At 38.7% G+C, this 19634-nt stretch overlaps 1 protein-coding gene across 2 annotated transcripts in view; it reads right to left on the bottom strand.

The window, feature by feature from the left end:
* The window catches only part of LRGUK (leucine rich repeats and guanylate kinase domain containing), a 120771-nt gene that overhangs the window by 18587 nt on the left and 82550 nt on the right, over positions 1-19634 (bottom strand). The window contains exon 16 of one of the 2 annotated variants that reach the window (XM_059933353.1): positions 2640-2779. In XM_059933353.1, coding sequence (XP_059789336.1) covers positions 2640-2779 — 140 coding nt within the window. Of the gene's footprint in view, positions 1-2639; positions 2783-19634 lie in introns of both variants that reach the window. The other variant, XM_059933352.1, reaches the window with a different exon arrangement.

The following is a 19634-nucleotide window of genomic DNA, read 5'->3' on the forward strand; positions in this document are numbered from 1 at the left end:
AGGGAGGTGACTACAGGTAAGGAGTGACACTGGACATGTCAAAATTTCATGAGAATTTTTGACAACACGTGGTCCACATACCTGCTCCCCTCCCGCCACCAAGGTGGCCCCTCTACTCTCGCATTGCCTTTTTATCATACCCTCCACTCTCCAGTTACCCCATACTGTTCATTAGTTTTATATTGAGATGTTGGAGATGAATTACAGCTGAGAACCCACTGTGTGTGTGTTGTGTGTGTGTTTTTCATCTGTTCCTCTGTTCTTGCTCCTGGGTACCTGAGTGCCCTTGACCAGAGAAAAGCTATCTTTAGGGACTTCCCTGGAGGTCCAGTGGTTAAGACTTCACCTTCCAATGCAGGGAGTGTGGGTTCAATCCCTGGTTTGGGAGCTAAGATCCCACATGCCTCGCAGCCAAAAAAACCAAAACATAAAACAGAAGCAATATTGTAACAAATTCAATACTTTGAAAAAAAATGGTCCACATAAAATAAAATCTTAAAAAAAAAAAAAGAAAAGCTATCTTTAATTAGGCCTGAAAATTTTCTAACAGGTAATATTCAGATTTGTCATATTTAAATAAATCATGGATACCCCCTAACAGGCAGAGGGTGTGACTCAATGGTGTGTTTCTCATCGGTATGATGTTGTGCGGCAGGACAGTCTAACTGGGACATGAGCTGGCTCTGGTTGTCAAGACACAGACTTATCATTAAAGAATAAAGGTGGCCAAGGATGTGTGCTCTGGAGTTTTTACAGTCTGGATATGCCATGTCCTGGGAGATTAAAAAAAGACCTTATATTTGAAAGTCTAAGCTCCAAGAAGCCTAAAGCTGTACAGGACAGCAGGTGCAGAGAGGAAGTGGTAGACTGACTTGAAAAGAGCTGGGTTTCCCAGGACTGCAAGGACAGAGGCTGACGGGCTCCTCATGTCGAGTGCGCTCCCAGGGTGTGGCAAGATCTTGGGGGTCGGCACTGGGTGAACATACGAGCATGAAAGGATCTGGAGAATACCAGAGCCCCTGGCTCAGAAAGGAACTCAGGGTTTCAGACAAGGAACATCCCCATGGTAATCATGATAGTCTGGAGACCAGAGGCCCTTCCCTAAGTTTCTAGGATGACATAAACCTCAGGATTCTTGAACTTAATCCAAAGAATGGGAGTGATCCCCATTCCTAACGACTGATATTTGATTTCCCACAGATCCTGGTAGGTGGGAACAATTCCAGATTTAATTTATTTTGGATAAATAAATAGGACATTTCCAGTACTCCAGTATCATGATACAAATTTATATTATTCTTAGATGTTTAGAGTGCACACCCATCCCCTGCTGCTTCTAAGAAGCCAGAATCTGTACCAAGTGGCCCTGCCTTTTGCCCTGCCACAGGTGACAGGACAAGCAGTTTAATTTGATCTGTGTGGTATGGCTTAGAAAGTCCAGCTGTGCCAATTAGATTGTTTTGCCTTCCACAGTATGAATTAAAGAGACAGAGAGAAGTGGCCAGGAATTGTGGGCATAGAGCCACCGGCAGAGAGCCATGGTGAGTCAGGGCTGGCACGCGTGCAAATGAGTTCAAATTATGTGGGAGGGAAGCTGAGTGAGTGTAGGAGGCCAGCCAGGAGAGAGAGGACAACAGAGCACGGGAAAAAGAGAAGCAGAGATGAGAGGAACTTGATGCCTTTGGGATGCACTTTCCAATCTGGTTCCTGTGAGATCTGTACTTCATCCCTGCTCACGATGCACTGTGAATCCACTCATCATATGTTTTTTAATAATGGAACTACCTCTTACTTAAGCTGACTTTAATGGGTATCTGTTCCTTGTACTTCAAACATCCCATTCTTATGACTTAATCAGAGCAGAATGTATAGCTATGCCCTTGTACACCACGGCCCTAGACTTTTCATCTGAAGTAACCAGTCTGATTCTTGTGACCACTGCCTATGGTTCTGACTTTAGAAGACAATGTGATTATTTGCTTAGAACAGGCAAGGCTTAGGGAAACACGACCAAGGAGTTGACAACCAAATCGGAAGTTCTGTCGCTTCTGAGGCCAATGGCAATGATTTAGGTCTCTGTATTCCCAGACCACCACAGAAAAACCATCACAAACAGAAAAGAGCATGACCTAATATGGAGGTAGGGCCAACTTCCGCATATCCTGACTTCTCTGAGTTCTCAAAGAACGGGATCCGAAATACGTCATAGGATGGGTCTAAGTACTGCAAGGTTATAAGACATGGACTCTTTGAGTGGACCCACTTTGAAGCCTCAGCACAAGAATACTCAAAATTATATCCCAACAGTAAAGCAAGTTTTCCCTTGAAATACATATTCTACAGCATTAATTCTATGTAGTTCTTTTCTATGCTTGTTAAATAGGAGAACTGAGTGTCAGAACTTCCACTAGGAGCCTGGGGGAAAGGTACTCAAAAAAATCTACACTGTATACTCTGTTTTTAGATCCCATGCCTATTCTTAGAGGTGTAGAAAGAGGGAGAAAAAACTTGTCTTCAGCTGACACCAGTCAGAGGACAGTTTTGGTGAAACTTATTAGTCTTGAAATATCCAATGCCCTTTTTGTCTGACTTTTGTAATGCTCAGTTACAGCTTCTCTCACCCCTCTATCCCTTCTTACCGCTGGCATGTTTTTGCCTGAAAGTTTGGCCCATAATTTCACAAAGTAGTTTCTGTCTGCAAAATCCAGGGACTCAAACTCACTCGAAGCTCTAAACTTCTTAGAAGTCTTTTCAGGTTTCAGCTGAGGTTTCTTAATATCTGCTAGGGAAAAAAGTAAAGTTTAAAATAAAAGGCATAAAATTGGATAAAGCAACTTTCTGAAGTAAGAGAATGTTTTATATCTGGATTTGTCCAAACACAACAAAGTGTATACTTAAAGTCTGTGCATTTCAACTTGAAAGTAAGATAACTAAAAATTTATGTCTCAGAACACGATAACAATAATAATTATTATTGAAAATTATAAAGTCAGCCTGCAGCACCTAGTAGACATGTCCTGGGAGTACCCTTAGTGTTCAAATAATACAGACTTATGAATTAAAGGAATTAAAGGAAGTAAAACTTGACAAAAACAATGGCTTACAGATACTTAAGTGAAAAGTCCCCTTTATAATTACTTTCCATTTGACAAAATTGTCCTAAAAGGCTAAAATCATCATCATCATCATCATGCAACACTAAGAAAAAACTTTTTAAAAGAATGGAGTGGATGATGAGGTCACTATTTAACAGAATTTACACATAAATACTGTCTAACGTTCCCTGTAAAACATCAGAATGTCCAGAGGCCTAGAATATAAAGAATCTAAATTTCTATCACTGCTCATGTATAGCGGGCCCAGTTGTACATACCTTTGGATTTATTAGGAACATCAACACTTTCAGTATTGCTATAAAAATGCCAAAATAAATAATCTCCACATGTACGCTAGCCAATATGGCTGACTGAGCAGATGTGGGAAGCTATCCCCACCCAAGACAAAATAAATAGTGGATAATATATAACAGAAATTTGTTTTTATCACATAGCAAAACTGAAAGCAAGCAAGAAAAATTTCCAGGTGCTGGAAGTGAAGTGAAGATTCCAAGTCAGAGGAGTGGAAATTGATGCCAAGAGGTCAGAGTGCCTCAGGGGCTGAGGTTTCTGGCCTGAGAGGCGAGGCCAGTCCCTGTGTGCTTAATGTACGAGACCTGTGCTATTAGGCAAGAAGTTGGAAAGGGAGTGTCTGGAAATCTCAGCCCACAGACCTCAGGACTTAGCCTGGGCACAGTCTCACCTGGACTGAGGGTGGAGACACCTGTGGGAAATCAGACCTCTACTCCTGGGCTGTGTGCTGGTATGGAATCCGAAATTGAACTCCTACCAAATTGTGTGGCAATCCCCAGCTGACAAAAAGAAGTTGTAAAAGCTGGACTTCCCTAGTGGTCCAGTGGGTAAGAATCCAGCTGCCATTGCAGGGGACATGGGTTCAATTCCTGGTTCGGGAAGATCCCACATGCTGCGGAGCAACTAAGTCCATGCGCCACAACTACTGAAGCCCGCATGCTCTAGAGACTGCGAGCTGCAACTACTGAGCCTGCGCACCACAACTACTGAAGCCCGCGCACCCTAGAGCCTGCGTGCCACAACTACTGAGCCCGCGCACCACGACTTCTGAAGCCTGCACACTCTAGAGCCTGCGCACCACAATTACTGAACACATGCACCGCAACTACTGAAGTCCGCATGCTCTAGGGCCCGTGTGCCACGACTACTGAGCCCATGTGCTGCAACTACCGAAGCCCACGCACCTAGAGCCTGTGCTCCGCAACAAGAGAAGCCACCGCAATGAGAAGCCCGTGCACCTCAACAAAGAGTAGCCCCCGCTTGCCGTAACTAGAGAAAGCCTGCATGCAGCAACGAAGACCCAGCACAGTCATAAACAAATAAATTTAAAAAAAAAATAGGTAAAAGGTGTTGCAGACAAGTAAAAGTATTGAACCATGGTAGGGAAGCCTAAAGCTCCACAACCCAGCACCAGTCTTGAGAGAGGGGGAGAGACTCAGAAGATGCAACAAATGGGCAAATCCACAGTCAAGGAATTCCAGGTGATAGAGCATTCTGGAAAGGAACATGGAAGTAATTATGTTCATAACAATCACAGAGATAATAGGACACAATTATTATGTGGAAACATACTCTGCTAAATCATCATAATGGAAAAGCCATTCAACCCGTATCGGTTGAGCACCTACTATGTGCCAGACAGCACTCTGGGTGTTGGGATAGAGCAGTAAATAAAATGTCCTTGACCTGTGGGACTTACATTCTAATGTTGGAGACAGACAATAACACCAGATAATGTCAGGTAGTAGTGATTAAGTGCGATGAAGGACCAGGCAGGCAGATAAGGAGACAGAGTGAGAGACAGCATGATGGTCAAAGGAAGTCCTCCCTAAGATGGTGACACCTGCACAGTGACCTAAAGTCATAAAGAAGGAAGGCATTCAAATATCTGGGGCAAAAGCATATCAAGCAGAGAGAGTGGCTTGGTATAAAGACCCAGAAGCATGCTTAACACAACTGAATTACAGTAAAGAATTCAGCATGGCTGAAACAAGGCAAACAAACTAACAACCAAAAAAGAAATGGAAGGGCTGAATCTTATGCTCATTAAAAAACAAACAAACAAACAAAACCAAAACACTTGTCCTCTTGATGGGACTCTAAGAACAGAGCATTGTGAAAAACACCAGATGAATTTGAAAAAAAAGATGAAATTTAAAGAAATAGAAGCTATATTTATATAATTTCCATAGAAATGACCCTCTCTCTATATAAAAGCTTATTTAAAATATAGTATATATTTGTGTCAGGGTTCCTTCTTCCAGCTTTCTCAGATGTAAGCCAAATGTACTATGATGTAAACAAACCAAGTTCTATCTGATGATACAATGCAGCTGTAATTCAACAGTTTAATGTCTTAATGGTTTCTTAGCAACAAAACAATTTGGGTAAAAATAATGTGTTTAGATTACTATTAAACTACATTGTAATGCTACCACTTTAGGGACTCGGACTCCTATAATAAAGAGTTTCATACAGTTCTTAATATAGTTTCAAATGTCTTAGTACATTAATGAACAAGAGATCTTCTCAATTAAAAAAAAAAACACAATTACCAGTGTTATAATACCCTACAACGAAGTTTCTTAAAGTGATCTTATTCGAAGTATCTAAAAGTCAACCTTGAGGCAACATTAAATTATATATATGTTACCGTACAGTCCACAAAAATTACCAAGTTCTTCAGTATATAAGCTAGTTACATTTACTTAAACACCTACAATGAAGCGTAAGTGAATTTAATGATGTATGACAGATTTTCAAGTTATTTTATGGATTGGTGTCATTACCAAATGTAAGAAAATATAAATGAAATATCTGGAACAACCAGAACTACATCTCAAATTAATTCAAAATAACTTAGACCTTTTGTTTAGAATTATATCCCTTTGCAGTCAAGTGAATTAAAATGATATTCGTATAAAACATTTTAAAAGAATAACCACAGAATCCAACCAAAATAACAAATGCAGTAGAAGCCATGCACCTAAGATAAAACATTTGTGTATATTTCATAACACATTATGACACAGACTATATAGGGCCCTTTACTGCAAAAAAGAAAGGAGAAAACAAAAGATGCTGATGATCTGATATTATAGACACACAGCCATTTCAATAACTAGTAATAAGATTAGAATTTGGGGGTCAGATTGTGCATATTTTGAAAAACAAAAATTCCTATTTTGATAACCAATTTTTCTACAGCAGTAAGATTACTTGTATAGCAAAGCAACTAAGCCCGTCTCCTGTCTAAAAACATGAGACCAAATTAATATTTAAATAAAACTTTGCCAAAAAAAAAAAAAAAAAAATCAGCACCAGCGTTTGTCTCTCTTTGAAAACACTTGGAAATGTATGACTTGGAAGTAAGCTTTAATTTTCATACAAAAATTCTCAGATAGCCAGAATCATTCACTTTTCCCCACTCAAATGGGGCTTAAAAAACATGTTTATTTTGGTAGTAGTGCAGTTTTTTTAAATTAGCAAGAGTAATTCATACTACCATGATTAAATACATATACATATATAAAATGTAAATCGCTATAAAAATCCCTGTAAAAGTCTCAATGCTGAAATATGTAACCATAAAAAGCAAATTAAAGCATAATAATCTGCTACACAATTTAAAATATTTATGTATTTTTAATAGGATAGTTACATAATTCGCAGTAAGGGAAACGCTCAATTCATTAGAAAGTATTATCACAAAACTGAAGGTGCCAAAAGAAGCCATTTTTTCCAGGACAGAATTAAATCTTATAAGTCTTGACTATCTGTGCTTCTGAGAAAGGAATAATGGCAACTAGAAAAATAATCATTTCACATAATATCCATAATAATTTTCCATAGCAAAATAAGCTTTTATAGTAGAAAGCTATCATATAGTAATAATGTTCATGCTATACATGATAAAATGAATGCACATACTGAACTATTCTAACAGTAAAGTGCTATATTCTTGAGTGTCCGATCCAAGGAATAATCAGCTATTTAAACAGAGAACAGATTCTGCATCAGGACAAAGGAAGCATGTGAATGTGCCTTCTCACACAGAAAGAATGAGGTACAAAAAGAATGCTTTTTTCCATTGAACTTCATACTTTGAAATGTCTTCAGTAGAGCTGAACTAATGGGTTAAATATTTGGACACTGTATAGAGGATGTCCTAAATAAAACATATAACAATAGTACCCTGAATTTCAGGGTTTTTTTCAAATGAATGAGTTTATCATGAAGTAGTTAACTGACACTTTGAAGGAGAGAGGATGTAGGACAGATAAATTTCAAGAGTGGAAACTTGATGCATAAGATCTGGATGTGTACAGAATTTGGGATAAGGAGAGGAGAAGGAAAGGGTAGCTATGGCTGACAGAAATAGGACAGAAACCTTCAAGGAGCTAGAACACAAACTAAAGCCTTCCTCTCTTTTGAGCAGTACATTTGATAACTAAATTTCTGATGTGACTTCCACCCAACCCTACAGCCCCACCTCTGCTAAGTGTAGTTTTCGTTTGCAAGAGCTCATCCTTCAAGAACAACATTTTCAAAGATGTTGTTTCATTGGTCACTTCTCAAGCAAAGACATTTTTTGTCTTTCTTCCCTTTGCTATCTTTGTCCTTGGAAACCAAGGGTCTTTAGATCTGGTAGCATGTAGAAGCCAGTCTCTGTTTCAACCTACCACAAAAAGAAAACAAAATGCCAGCTATCTGGTAGTTTATTCCTGAGTCAAGTAACTTGATGGCACTTACCATTTAACCAAGATGAAACACAGAATGTAAATGCCTTTGGTATTATCAATGACATAATAACAATAAAAATAATAGATAACACTTACTGAGCATACTATGTTCTAGGTGCTATTACAAGTCTCTTCCATGTGTGTCACATGTCAATTTCATAATCACCTCGGAACTGATGTCTCCTCACTCAATTCTCCAAGTGGTAATGCTACCTGTGAACGTGCGTGAAAGAATCTCTTGATCTCAGTAACATTTTCCTGAACTGCAATTTCTTTCCAATATAATCCTAATTCTGTTTAAGGCCCTTTAATTCAATTAAGGTTGTCAAAATTTTTAAAGGATTTTCAGAGAAGACCACACCATCTGCCAAATATTTCCACCCAGTTTGAACTATGTTGTCCTTTCCAATTAAGGATAAAATGCTACTGGGACTTCCCTGGCCATCCAGTGGTTAGGACTTCGCCTTCCAAAGCAGCGGGGTGTGCGGGTTTGATTCCTGGTCAAGGAGCTGAGATCCCACACGCCTTGTGGCCAAGGAACGAAGACATAAAGCAGAAGCAATGTTGTAACAAATTCAATAAAGACTTTAAAAATGGTCCACATCAACAACAAACAAACAAAAATCTTGAAAAAAAAAAAAAGGATAAAATGCTATTTAAAAAACTTTTTTTACTGCTTACATGTTAATGCTAACAAACACTCATATAAGTACTTACTATGTGCCAGACATTGTTCTGGGTGTTTTTCAATATATTAACTCATTTAATCCTCACAATAATCTTGAGGCAGGTACTACTATTATCTCCATTTTATAGTACATGAGACCTTTGTAAACTGCTCAAGGTCACACAGCTAGATTGTACTGGAACTGGAATTTCCAATGATAATTTTGACTCAGTGTTATCTGAAATCATGAATTTCTAAAGTTACAAATTTTTTAAAAAAGGTCTCCAGATTAACCAAGATGGCGGAGTAGAAGGACGTGCTGTCACTCCCTCTTGCGAGAGCACCAGAATCACAACTGGCTGCTGGACAATCATTGACAGGAAGACCCTGGACTTCACCAAGGAGGATACCCCACGTCCAAGGACAGAGGAGAAGCCACAGTGAGACGGTAGGAGGGGCGCAATCAGAGTAAAATCAAACCCCATAACTGCTGGGTGGGTGACTCACAGACTGGCGAACACTTATACCACAGAAGTCCACCCACTGGAGTAAAGGTTCTGAGCCCCACGTCAGGCTTCCCAACCTGGGGGTCAGGCAACGGGAGGAGGAATTACTAGAGAATCAGACTTTGAAGCCTAGTGGGAATTGGATTGCAGGACTTTGACGGGACTGGGGGAAACAGAGACCCCACTCTTGGAGGGCACACACAAAGTAATGTGTGCATCAGGACCCAGGGGAAGGAGCAGTGAGCCTGGGGGAGACTGAACCAGACCTACCTGCTGGTGTTGGGGGGTCTCCTGCAGAGGCGAGTGGTGGCTCTGTTTCACTGTGGGGATAAGGACACTGGCAGCAGAGGTTCTGGGAAGTTCTCCTTGGCGTGAGCCCTCCCAGAGTCTGCCATTAACCCCACCAAAGAGCACGGGTAGGCTCCAGTGTTGGGTTGCCTCAGGCAAAACAGCCAACAGGGAGGGAACCCAGCCCCACCCATCAACAGTCAAGTGGATTAAGGTTTTACTGAGCTCTGACCGCCACAGCAACAGGGAGGGAACCCAGCCCCACCCATCAACAGTCAAGTGGATTAAGGTTTTACTGAGCTCTGACCGCCACAGCAACAGTCAGCTCTACCCACCACCAGAGCCTCCCATCAAGCCTCTTAGATAGCCTCAACCACCAGAGGGCAGACAACAGAAGCAAGAAAAACTATAATCCTGCAGCCTGTGGACCAAAAACCACAGTTACAGAAAGATAGAGAAGATGAAAAGGCAGAGGGCTATGTACCAGATGAAGGAACAAGAAAAAACCCCAGAAAAACAACTAAATGAAGTGGAGATAGGCAACCTTCCAGAAAAAGAATTCAGAATAATGATAGTGAAGATGATCCAGGACCTTGGAATAAGAATGGAGGCAAAGATTGAGAAGATGCAAGAAATGATTAACAAAGACCTAGAAGAATTAAAGAACAAACAAACAGAGATGACCAATACAATAACTGAAATGAAAACGACACTAGAAGGAATCAATAGCAGAATAACTGAGGCAGAAGAACGGATAAGTGACCTGGAAGACAGAATGATGGAATTCACTGCTGCGGAACAGACTAAAGAAAAAAGAATGAAAAGAAATGAAGACAGCCTAAGAGACCTCTGGGACAACATTAAACGCAACAACATTCGCATTATAGGGGTCCCAGAAGGAGAAGAGAGAGAGAAAGGACCAGAGAAAATATTTGAAGAGATTATAGTCGAAAACTTCCCTAACATGGGAAAGGAAATAGCCACCCAAGTCCAGGAAGCGCAGAGAGTCCCATACAGGATAAACCCAAGGAGAAACACGCCGAGATACATAGTAATCAAAGTGGCAAAAATTAAAGACAAAGAAAAATTATTGAAAGCAGCAAGGGAAAAACGACAAATAACATACAAGGGAACTCCCATAAGGTTAACAGCTGATTTCTCAGCAGAAACTCTGCAAGCCAGAAGGGAGTGGCATGATATACTTAAAGTGATGAAAGGGAAGAACCTACAACCAAGATTACTCTACCCGGCAAGGATCTCATTTAGATTTGATGGAGAAATCAAAAGCTTTACAGACAAGCAAAAGCTAAGAGAATTCAGCACCACCAAACCAGCTCTACAACAAATGCTAAAGGAACTTCTCTAAGTGGGAAACACAAGAGAAGAAAAGGACCTACAAAAACAAACCCAAAACAATTAAGAAAATGGTCATAGGAACATACATATCGATTATTACCTTAAACGTGAATGGATTAAATGCCCCAACCAAAAGACATAGACTGGCTGAATGGATACAAAAACAAGACCCATATATATGCTGTCTACAAGAGACCCACTTTAGACCTAGGGACACATACAGACTGAAAGTGAGGGGATGGAAAAAGATATTCCATGCAAATGGAAAACAAAAGAAAGCTGGAGTAGCTATACTCATATCAGATAAAATAGACTTTAAAATAAAGAATGTTACAAGAGACAAGGAAGGACACTACATAATGATCCAGGGATCAATCCAAGAAGAAGATATAACAATTATAAATATATATGCACCCAACATAGGAGCACCTCAATACATAAGGCAACTGCTAACAGCTATAAAAGAGGAAATCGACAGTAACACAATAATAGTGGGGGACTTTAACACCTCACTTACACCAATGGACAGATCATCCAAAATGAAAATAAATAAGGAAACAGAAGCTTTAAATGACACAATAGACCAGATAGATTTAATTGATATATATCGGACATTCCATTCAAAAACAGCAGATTACACGTTCTTCTCAAGTGCGCATGGAACATTCTCCAAGATAGATCACATCTTGGGTCACAAATCAAGCCTCAGTAAATTTAAGAAAATTGAAATCATATCAAGCATCTTTTCTGACCACAACGCTATGAGATTAGAAATGAATTACAGGGAAAAAAACGTAAAAAGGACAAACACATGGAGGCTAAACAATACGTTACTAAATAACCAAGAGATCACTGAAGAAATCAAAGAGGAAATCAAAAAATACCTAGAGACAAATGACAATGAAAACACGACGACCCAAAACCTATGGGATGCAGCAAAAGCAGTTCTAAGAGGGAAGTTTATAGCTATACAAGCCTACCTAAAGAAACAAGAAAAAGCTCAAGTAAACAATCTAACCTTACACTTAAAGAAACTAGAGAAAGAAGAACAAACAAAACCCAAAGTTAGCAGAAGGAAAGAAATCATAAAGATCAGAGCAGAAATAAATGAAATAGAAACAAAGAAAACAATAGCAAAGATCAATAAAACTAAAAGTTGGTTCTTTGAGAAGATAAACAAAATTGATAAGCCATTAGCCAGACTCATCAAGAAAAAGAGGGAGAGGACTCAAATCAATAAAATCAGAAATGAAAAAGGAGAAGTTACAACAGACACTGCAGAAATACAAAGCATCCTAAGAGACTACTACAAGCAACTTTATGCCAATAAAATGGACAACCTGGAAGAAATGGACAAATTCTTAGAAAGGTATAACCTTCCAAGACTGAACCAGGAAGAAATAGAAAATATGAACAGACCAATCACAAGTAATGAAATTGAAACTGTGATTAAAAATCTTCCAACAAACAAAAGTCCAGGACCAGATGGCTTCACAGGTGAATTCTATCAAACATTTAGAGAAGAGCTAACACGCATCCTTCTCAAACTCTTCCAAAAAATTGCAGAGGAAGGAACACTCCCGAACTCATTCTATGAGGCCACCATCACCCTGATACCAAAACCAGACAAAGACACTACAAAAAAAGAAAATTACAGACCAATATCACTGATGAATATAGATGCAAAAATCCTCAACAAAATACTAGCAAACAGAATCCAACAACACATTAAAAGGATCATACACCACGATCAAGTGGGATTTATCCCAGGGATGCAAGGATTCTTCAATATACGCAAATCAATCAATGTGATACACCATATTAACAAATTGAAGAATAAAAACCATATGATCATCTCAATAGATGCAGAAAAAGCTTTTGACAAAATTCAACACCCATTTCTGATAAAAACTCTCCAGAAAGTGGGCATAGAGGGAACCTACCTCAACATAATAAAGGCCATATATGACAAACCCACAGCAAACATCATTCTCAATGGTGAAAAACTGAAAGCATTTCCTCTAAGATCAGGAACGAGACAAGGATGTCCACTCTCACCACTATTATTCAACATAGTTTTGGAAGTCCTAGCCACGGCAATCAGAGAAGAAAAAGAAATAAAAGGAATACAAATTGGAAAAGAAGAAGTAAAACTGTCACTGTTTGCGGATGACATGATACTATACATAGAGAATCCTAAAACTGCCACCAGAAAACTGCTAGAGCTAATTAATGAATATGGTAAAGTTGCAGGATACAAAATTAATGCACAGAAATCTCTTGCATTCCTATACCCTAATGATGAAAAATCTGAAAAAGAAATTAAGGAAACACTCTCATTTACCACTGCAACAAAAAGAATAAAATACCTAGGAATAAACCTACCTAGGGAGACAAAAGACCTGTATGCAGAAAACTATAAGACACTGATGAAAGAAATTAAAGATGATACCAACAGATGGAGAGATATACCATGTTCTTGGATTGGAAGAATCAACATTGTGAAAATGAGTATAGTACCCAAAGCAATCTACAGATTCAATGCAATCCCTATCAAATTACCAATGGCATTTTTTACGGAGCTAGAACAAATCATCTTAAAATTTGTATGGAGACACAAAAGACCCCGAATAGGCAAAGCAGTCTTGAGGCAAAAAAATGGAGCTGGAGGAATCAGACTCCCTGACTTCAGACTATACTACAAAGCTACAGTAATCAAGACAATATGGTACTGGCACAAAAACAGAAACATAGATCAATGGAACAAGATAGAAAGCCCAGACATTAACCCACGCACCTATGGTCAACTAATCTATGACAAAGGAGGCAAAGATATACAATGGAGAAAAGACAGTCTCTTCAATAAGTGGTGCTGGGAAAACTGGACAGCTACATGTAAAAGAATGAAATTAGAATACTCCCTAACACCATACACAAAAATAAACTCAAAATGGATTAGAGACCTAAATATAAGACTGGACACTATAAAACTCTTAGAGGAAAACATAGGAAGAACACTCTTTGACATAAATCACAGCAAGATCTTTTTTGATCCACCTCCTAGAGTAATGGAAATAAAAACAAAAATAAACAAGTGGGACCTAATGAAACTTCAAAGCTTTTGCACAGCAAAGGAAACCATAAACAAGACGAAAAGACAACCCTCAGAATGGGAGAAAATATTTGCAAATGAATCAACGGACAAAGGATTAATCTCCAAAATATATAAACAGCTCATTCAGCTCAATATCAAAGAAACAAACACCCCAATCCAAAAATGGGCAGAAGACCTAAATAGACATTTCTCCAAAGAAGACATACAGATGGCCACGAAGCACATGAAAAGATGCTCAACATCACTAATTATTAGAGAAATGCAAATCAAAACTACAATGAGGTATCACCTCACTCCTGCTAGAATGGGCATCATCAGAAAATCTACAAACAACAAATGCTGGAGAGGGTGTGGTGAAAAGGGAACCCTCTTGCACTGTTGGTGGGAATGTAAATTGATACAGCCACTATGGAGAACAATATGGAGGTTCCTTAAAAAACTAAAAATAGAATTACCATATGACCCAGCAATCCCACTACTGGGCATATACCCAGAGAAAACCGTAATTCAAAAAGACACATGCACCCGAATGTTCATTGCAGCACTATTTACAATAGCCAGGTCATGGAAGCAACCTAAATGCCCATCAACAGACGAATGGATGAAGAAGTTGTGGTACATATATACAATGGAATATTACTCAGCCATAAAAAGGAACGAAATTGAGTCATTTGTTGAGACGTGGATGGATCTAGAGACTGTCATACAGAGTGAAGTAAGTCAGAAAGAGAAAAACAAATATCGTATATTAATGCATGTATGCGGAACCTAGAAAAATGGTACAGATGAGCCAGTTTGCAGGGCAGAAGTTGAGACACAGATGTAGAGAATGGACATATGGACACCAAGGGGGGAAAACTGCGGTGGGGTGGGGATGGTAGTGTGCTGAATTGGGCGATTGGGATTGACATGTATACACTGATGTGTATAAAACTGATGCCTAATAAGAACCTGCAGTATAAAAAAACGAACAAAACAACTAATACTAAACTTTCATTGGGTTATTTGTATGGAAACATGTTAATATAAATGTTTCAGACATTACATGAAATTTCTAAAAATCTTATATTTGTATTTGTATGGAAATATGTATGGAAATATGTTAATATAAATGTTTCAGACATTACATGAAATTTCTAAAAATCTTATATGTTCTGGTATAATGTTATAAGTAATAATCCTAGTTATTACTTTAAAATGTGTATCTCAGAAATAACTAATTTTCTTGTCAACTGCATTATTATGAACTGTCATCAAATCTTTAACCGTGGTCATTTTTAAGTCTTTTGTCATTTACAGACAGTTCTGGGTGTACTCTGATGATTTTGCAAATATGTTCCTATAAAAGGGTTTCATCTTCAAGAAATACATGGAAAAGACTCTGACAAGTACAGGTTTCTGGTAACGGACTGTACTGCTGAACTGAATGAATAAGCATTTTCAGAACTCTAATGAAAAACTGATGAACTCATAAAAGTGCTAACAAAAGATCAAGATGAAAAAAAAAAATTAATTACATGGGACTGAGTGAACTGATGAGGATGAGTATAATTTTTGTGACTTTCTGTCTGAATTTAAAAAAAAAAAAAAAATTCCACAAGGACTCAGAGGCAAAGAATATACAAATCAATTTTCACTGCAAAGTAAAGGAGCTGTTACAGTGGAGGATTACTGGACTGAATGTCAATACTATGACATAGTATGAGTGTGTCAGTCGATTTATCTCTTGTAAAAATAAAATACAGTGTGTGTGTGTGAAAAAAAAAGAAAAAAAAAAAAAAAAGGTCTCCAGCTTTTGCTAATCAGGACTGCTCTCTCATCATCACCTTTGAGATGAAAGATTTGGTGGTCTAACATTATTTATCATCAACACAAAGAAATAGTCTCTTCTTATTCTCTTTTCTGAATGCCTGGTCACTAAAGAAATGTGATTTCTAGAATGATGTCTTTAAATTCATTTATGGACAGACTGTGATTTGGAGGAAGCTATAAGTACTATAAGTAACGAGGTGATTTTCAGTGTTGTCGTGGAACAAAAGGAAAGGGAACCAGCTAAGGACTTAGTGCTTAAAACACTATCGATCAAGATTGTTTTTTTTAGCTTTACATAAGAACTTTATACTGTGCATAAAAAATTTCAATATACCTTATCCAGAGTCCTAACACTGACAAAGAGCATAACTGCTAATACACTGAATCTTTCTATTGTCACAGAAAATAATTCAGTATAAATCATGCCAATCCATCCCTCCTCACTTGAAGGCAACCTGAGCAGGGTAGTATCTGGTCAGTAGACCTCTAAGAACAGAACCATAGCAAAGCTCCAGAGCACTCAGTACAGGGTTTTTCAAAAACTGCAGGCTTCAGACTAAATTGTGAAATCAATTTAATAGGTCATGACCAGCGTGTTAAAGAATTAAGATTGAATAGAATAGAGAGTATCAGAGTTTATCAGCACAGTGAAGGTATTTCATTATACCTTTGTTTCCTATGCGTGTAGGTCTGTGTGTAGGTCATGATATTATGAGCTGTATCCCTAGTTACGGGTTTTGGACTAGAAAGTTTGAAAGCCACTGATCTAATGAGTACTAACTCTGCAATTTTCTAGTACTAGGCTCTCTATTTAATAAAATAGGCTGCTGGGTTCTTCAGAGCCAGCCAGTAGAGCTAGTTGTAGTGAACAGATCACAGATTATAAAAGGAACCTTAAATTTCAGCCAGTCCAACTAATCACCCAACCTAAGGAGACTTTCTGTGAGATTCCCATCACAGAGCATCTAAGTTATGGAGAGAGCCAATCTGCTCCTCTGTACATGACTCTGACTCCTAGAAAGTTCTCGTTAAGCCAAATCGAAATAGAATATTAGGGTGCTGCTTTCACAGGACAGCTCTTCATGTGTGGGAATTTACTTCTATATAACTTTTTCTGAATAAACACAGGCTTGTTGTAGAAAATTTACAAAATACTAAAAAGCATAAAAGAGAAAATAAAGATTACCCATAATCTAACAACCCAGAGCTGACAACTGGAACCATACTAGCTGTACCTCCTTAACCTGCTTTCTTCTTAATAAGTAACAAATATTTTCCTCTTCCAAAATTCTACAACATGATTATAATGGCAACATACAGCTGAACCAGAACTTTTGGCCCATAACTTATTTTTGAAATCCCATTAGCTGGCTAAATTATTTCCAGGGTTTATTACAAAGACATTAATATGAACACCCTTGTACATACCTTATTTCCTTATAATTCTTGGATTAGAATTGCTAGGTTAAAGACATGCAATATTTGAAGGCTTTGACAGGTACTGTTAAGCTGTCCCCAGAAAAGTTGTGCCCATTTACCTTCTCAATGATGACAGAGAAAGTGCGTTGACCCTCAGCCTCACCAAGAATAGGCATTTGTTTTCCATCTTTGCCACTTTGGTACCCAAAAAAGTCTATTCTGTTTTGATTTACAGTGATAGTGAAACTTAAATACTTTTTGACGCATTTTTTGGCCATTTTTATTTCCCCTTTTGTAAATTACTACCAAATTACCCTTTGTCCAATTATCTTTTGAGGTTGAAAAGAATTGATTTAGCTCCTTAAATATTTGAAGAAGGCTCTTGCACCCAGTGGAGGTATCCTCTCTGTTGATTTGAATACTAAATGCCAGACTTCTTTTAAAAAGCTGAAGATTGTATTAGCTAACAGAATGACTATAAAGTCCACAGCGTTCTTTTTTTTTTCCCATAAAGATCACTTTGCTGAGGAACATAGCATATGAAAGTGATATGAACTTTGTTTGTAAATGTAGATGGAAAATGACAATTTTTAAATATTTATATTCTACAATTAAAAAGCAGAAGTTCCCCTTATACCGAGAAAATCAATAATAGCTGTTAAAAACCTCTCACCAAGGGAGGAGCTGGTAATCTTTTCTATTCCTTTCCTTGAACAACAAACAAAATGTCCAGCTGCGCTGAATCTGAGATGTTTATACGACCAAAACACAAACACGACCCTGACACCATCATGGACCCCAGGGAAGGGCGCTAGAACTTCTTCCAAGTCAAAAGAAGGGAAATTTGGCATCTCACTATGCATTAGAACCCTAATGAAAATGCAGCCCCAAATGCCTTAAGGAGCTTCAGAAATAGCTGCCCAAGAAGGAGACCAAGGAAATTTCTAAAGTTTTTCACCTAAGTGAGGTACTAGTGCCTCTAAAATGCCCCATACACAGGTCATAAAAGTGGGTGGGTATCCTGATTTTCCTCCTCTCTTTCACAGTCTGCACTCCCCCTACATACAGTCCAAATATCTTGAATCTGCCCATTCCTGCCACAATGCCTTATTCCAGCCCCTCACCATCCTGTCAGGACTAATGCAATAGCTTCCCAGCATTCCTCCTGCCATCTAAATTGCCCTCCTTAAAGTGATCCTCTACGTTGACTCGAAACAGATACCTCTAAGACAAAAAAAAATTTCACCATTCAATGGCTCCCCATTGTCAGAAGATCAAGTTTCCAATCTCATTAGCACAGCACAATGTGCCTTTTGGAGCTACGTATACCTATAGCTCTCCTGACGTTTCGGTCCAGAAGATGCTACGCCCGCTCTTCCCTCCATGCTTAGGCATATGCTGTTCCCTCTTCTGAGACCTTCCCTTCTCTCCCATCAGTCTGCTGACTGCTCTGCAACCTTGAGGACTTGGCTGAAAGGAGGACTTCCTCTTGGAAGTGTTTTCTGATCCAGTTCTCACATCCCAGCCTGAATTCAGTGTCCTTTCTTAGTATTCTTAGGACTTTCTGGAAAAGTTAATAAATGAGTTTCCTTCTCCGTTTGATGCTAAACCTATCCTCGCATGCTGTGGGGCCTCCAGCTGCCCTGATCACATGGTGTTGTAATGAACCCTCCTATCTGTCTCCCTTGATAAGAGAGAGAGCTCCTTGAAGTGTCCTCACCATCTTACTCTATGCAGAAACTATCACAGTGTCTGGCATATATGAAGTACTCAATCAATGCTTTTTGGGGGACTTGAACTAACTTAAGAAAAATAAGTTATGAGATGTTAAAAAATTCACCTTATTCATTTCGTCTTGGACAAACCAGATAAATCAGAGGGTAATTATTAGTATAACATAGGCTCTTCATTATACAAGAAGAGTCCTGCATCCTGGATTGTAAAAATATCAATTTCCTCTACTGCACTTGAAATAACACTTGACATACACACAATTTTTGTGGACACATGCTCTTTGTGTAAGATAAGACACATTTATACAGGCATGTAGTCAACAGTTACATTTTTAAAATACAGGATGCCAAACACATCTTAACATGTACACATAGTAAGTACTCAATAAATATCCTGTAAATTCTTCAGAGTCGAATATTAAACTGGTTGCTTTGCTTACGGTTATTCTCTTTTATGTGCATGCTAGGGTTCACAGGATTGAACCCAATGAGTATATCTAAATGTGCCCTGTCCCCAGCCAGAGTAAATTGGCTGCGGAATGAGCATCTGACCCACGCTGGGCCAATCAGTGTCTTTCCCTGCATATAATTTTTTAAACCTTAGGACCAAGGAGCATGTGAGTTAATCCCTTTCTGGTAGTGGGAGGTGCCAGACGTAAAACCAAATGTAAAATTTAAGAGCTACTGACGGTCATATTCCCTGCCATGTGCAGAAACTGATATATAGTCATTTATATCATAGAGATGAAGCCAGCACGGAGAAAAAAACAGAGATGAGAAATGCTAAGAGTCCTGGAGATGACAAGATTCTAGGAGATGACAAGGGTCCAGGAGATGACGAAAATACTGGAGATGATGACAGTTCTGG

The sequence above is a fragment of the Balaenoptera ricei genome, chromosome 9 (assembly GCF_028023285.1).
Source record: "Balaenoptera ricei isolate mBalRic1 chromosome 9, mBalRic1.hap2, whole genome shotgun sequence".
In the NCBI taxonomy this organism is placed as follows: domain Eukaryota; kingdom Metazoa; phylum Chordata; class Mammalia; order Artiodactyla; family Balaenopteridae; genus Balaenoptera; species Balaenoptera ricei.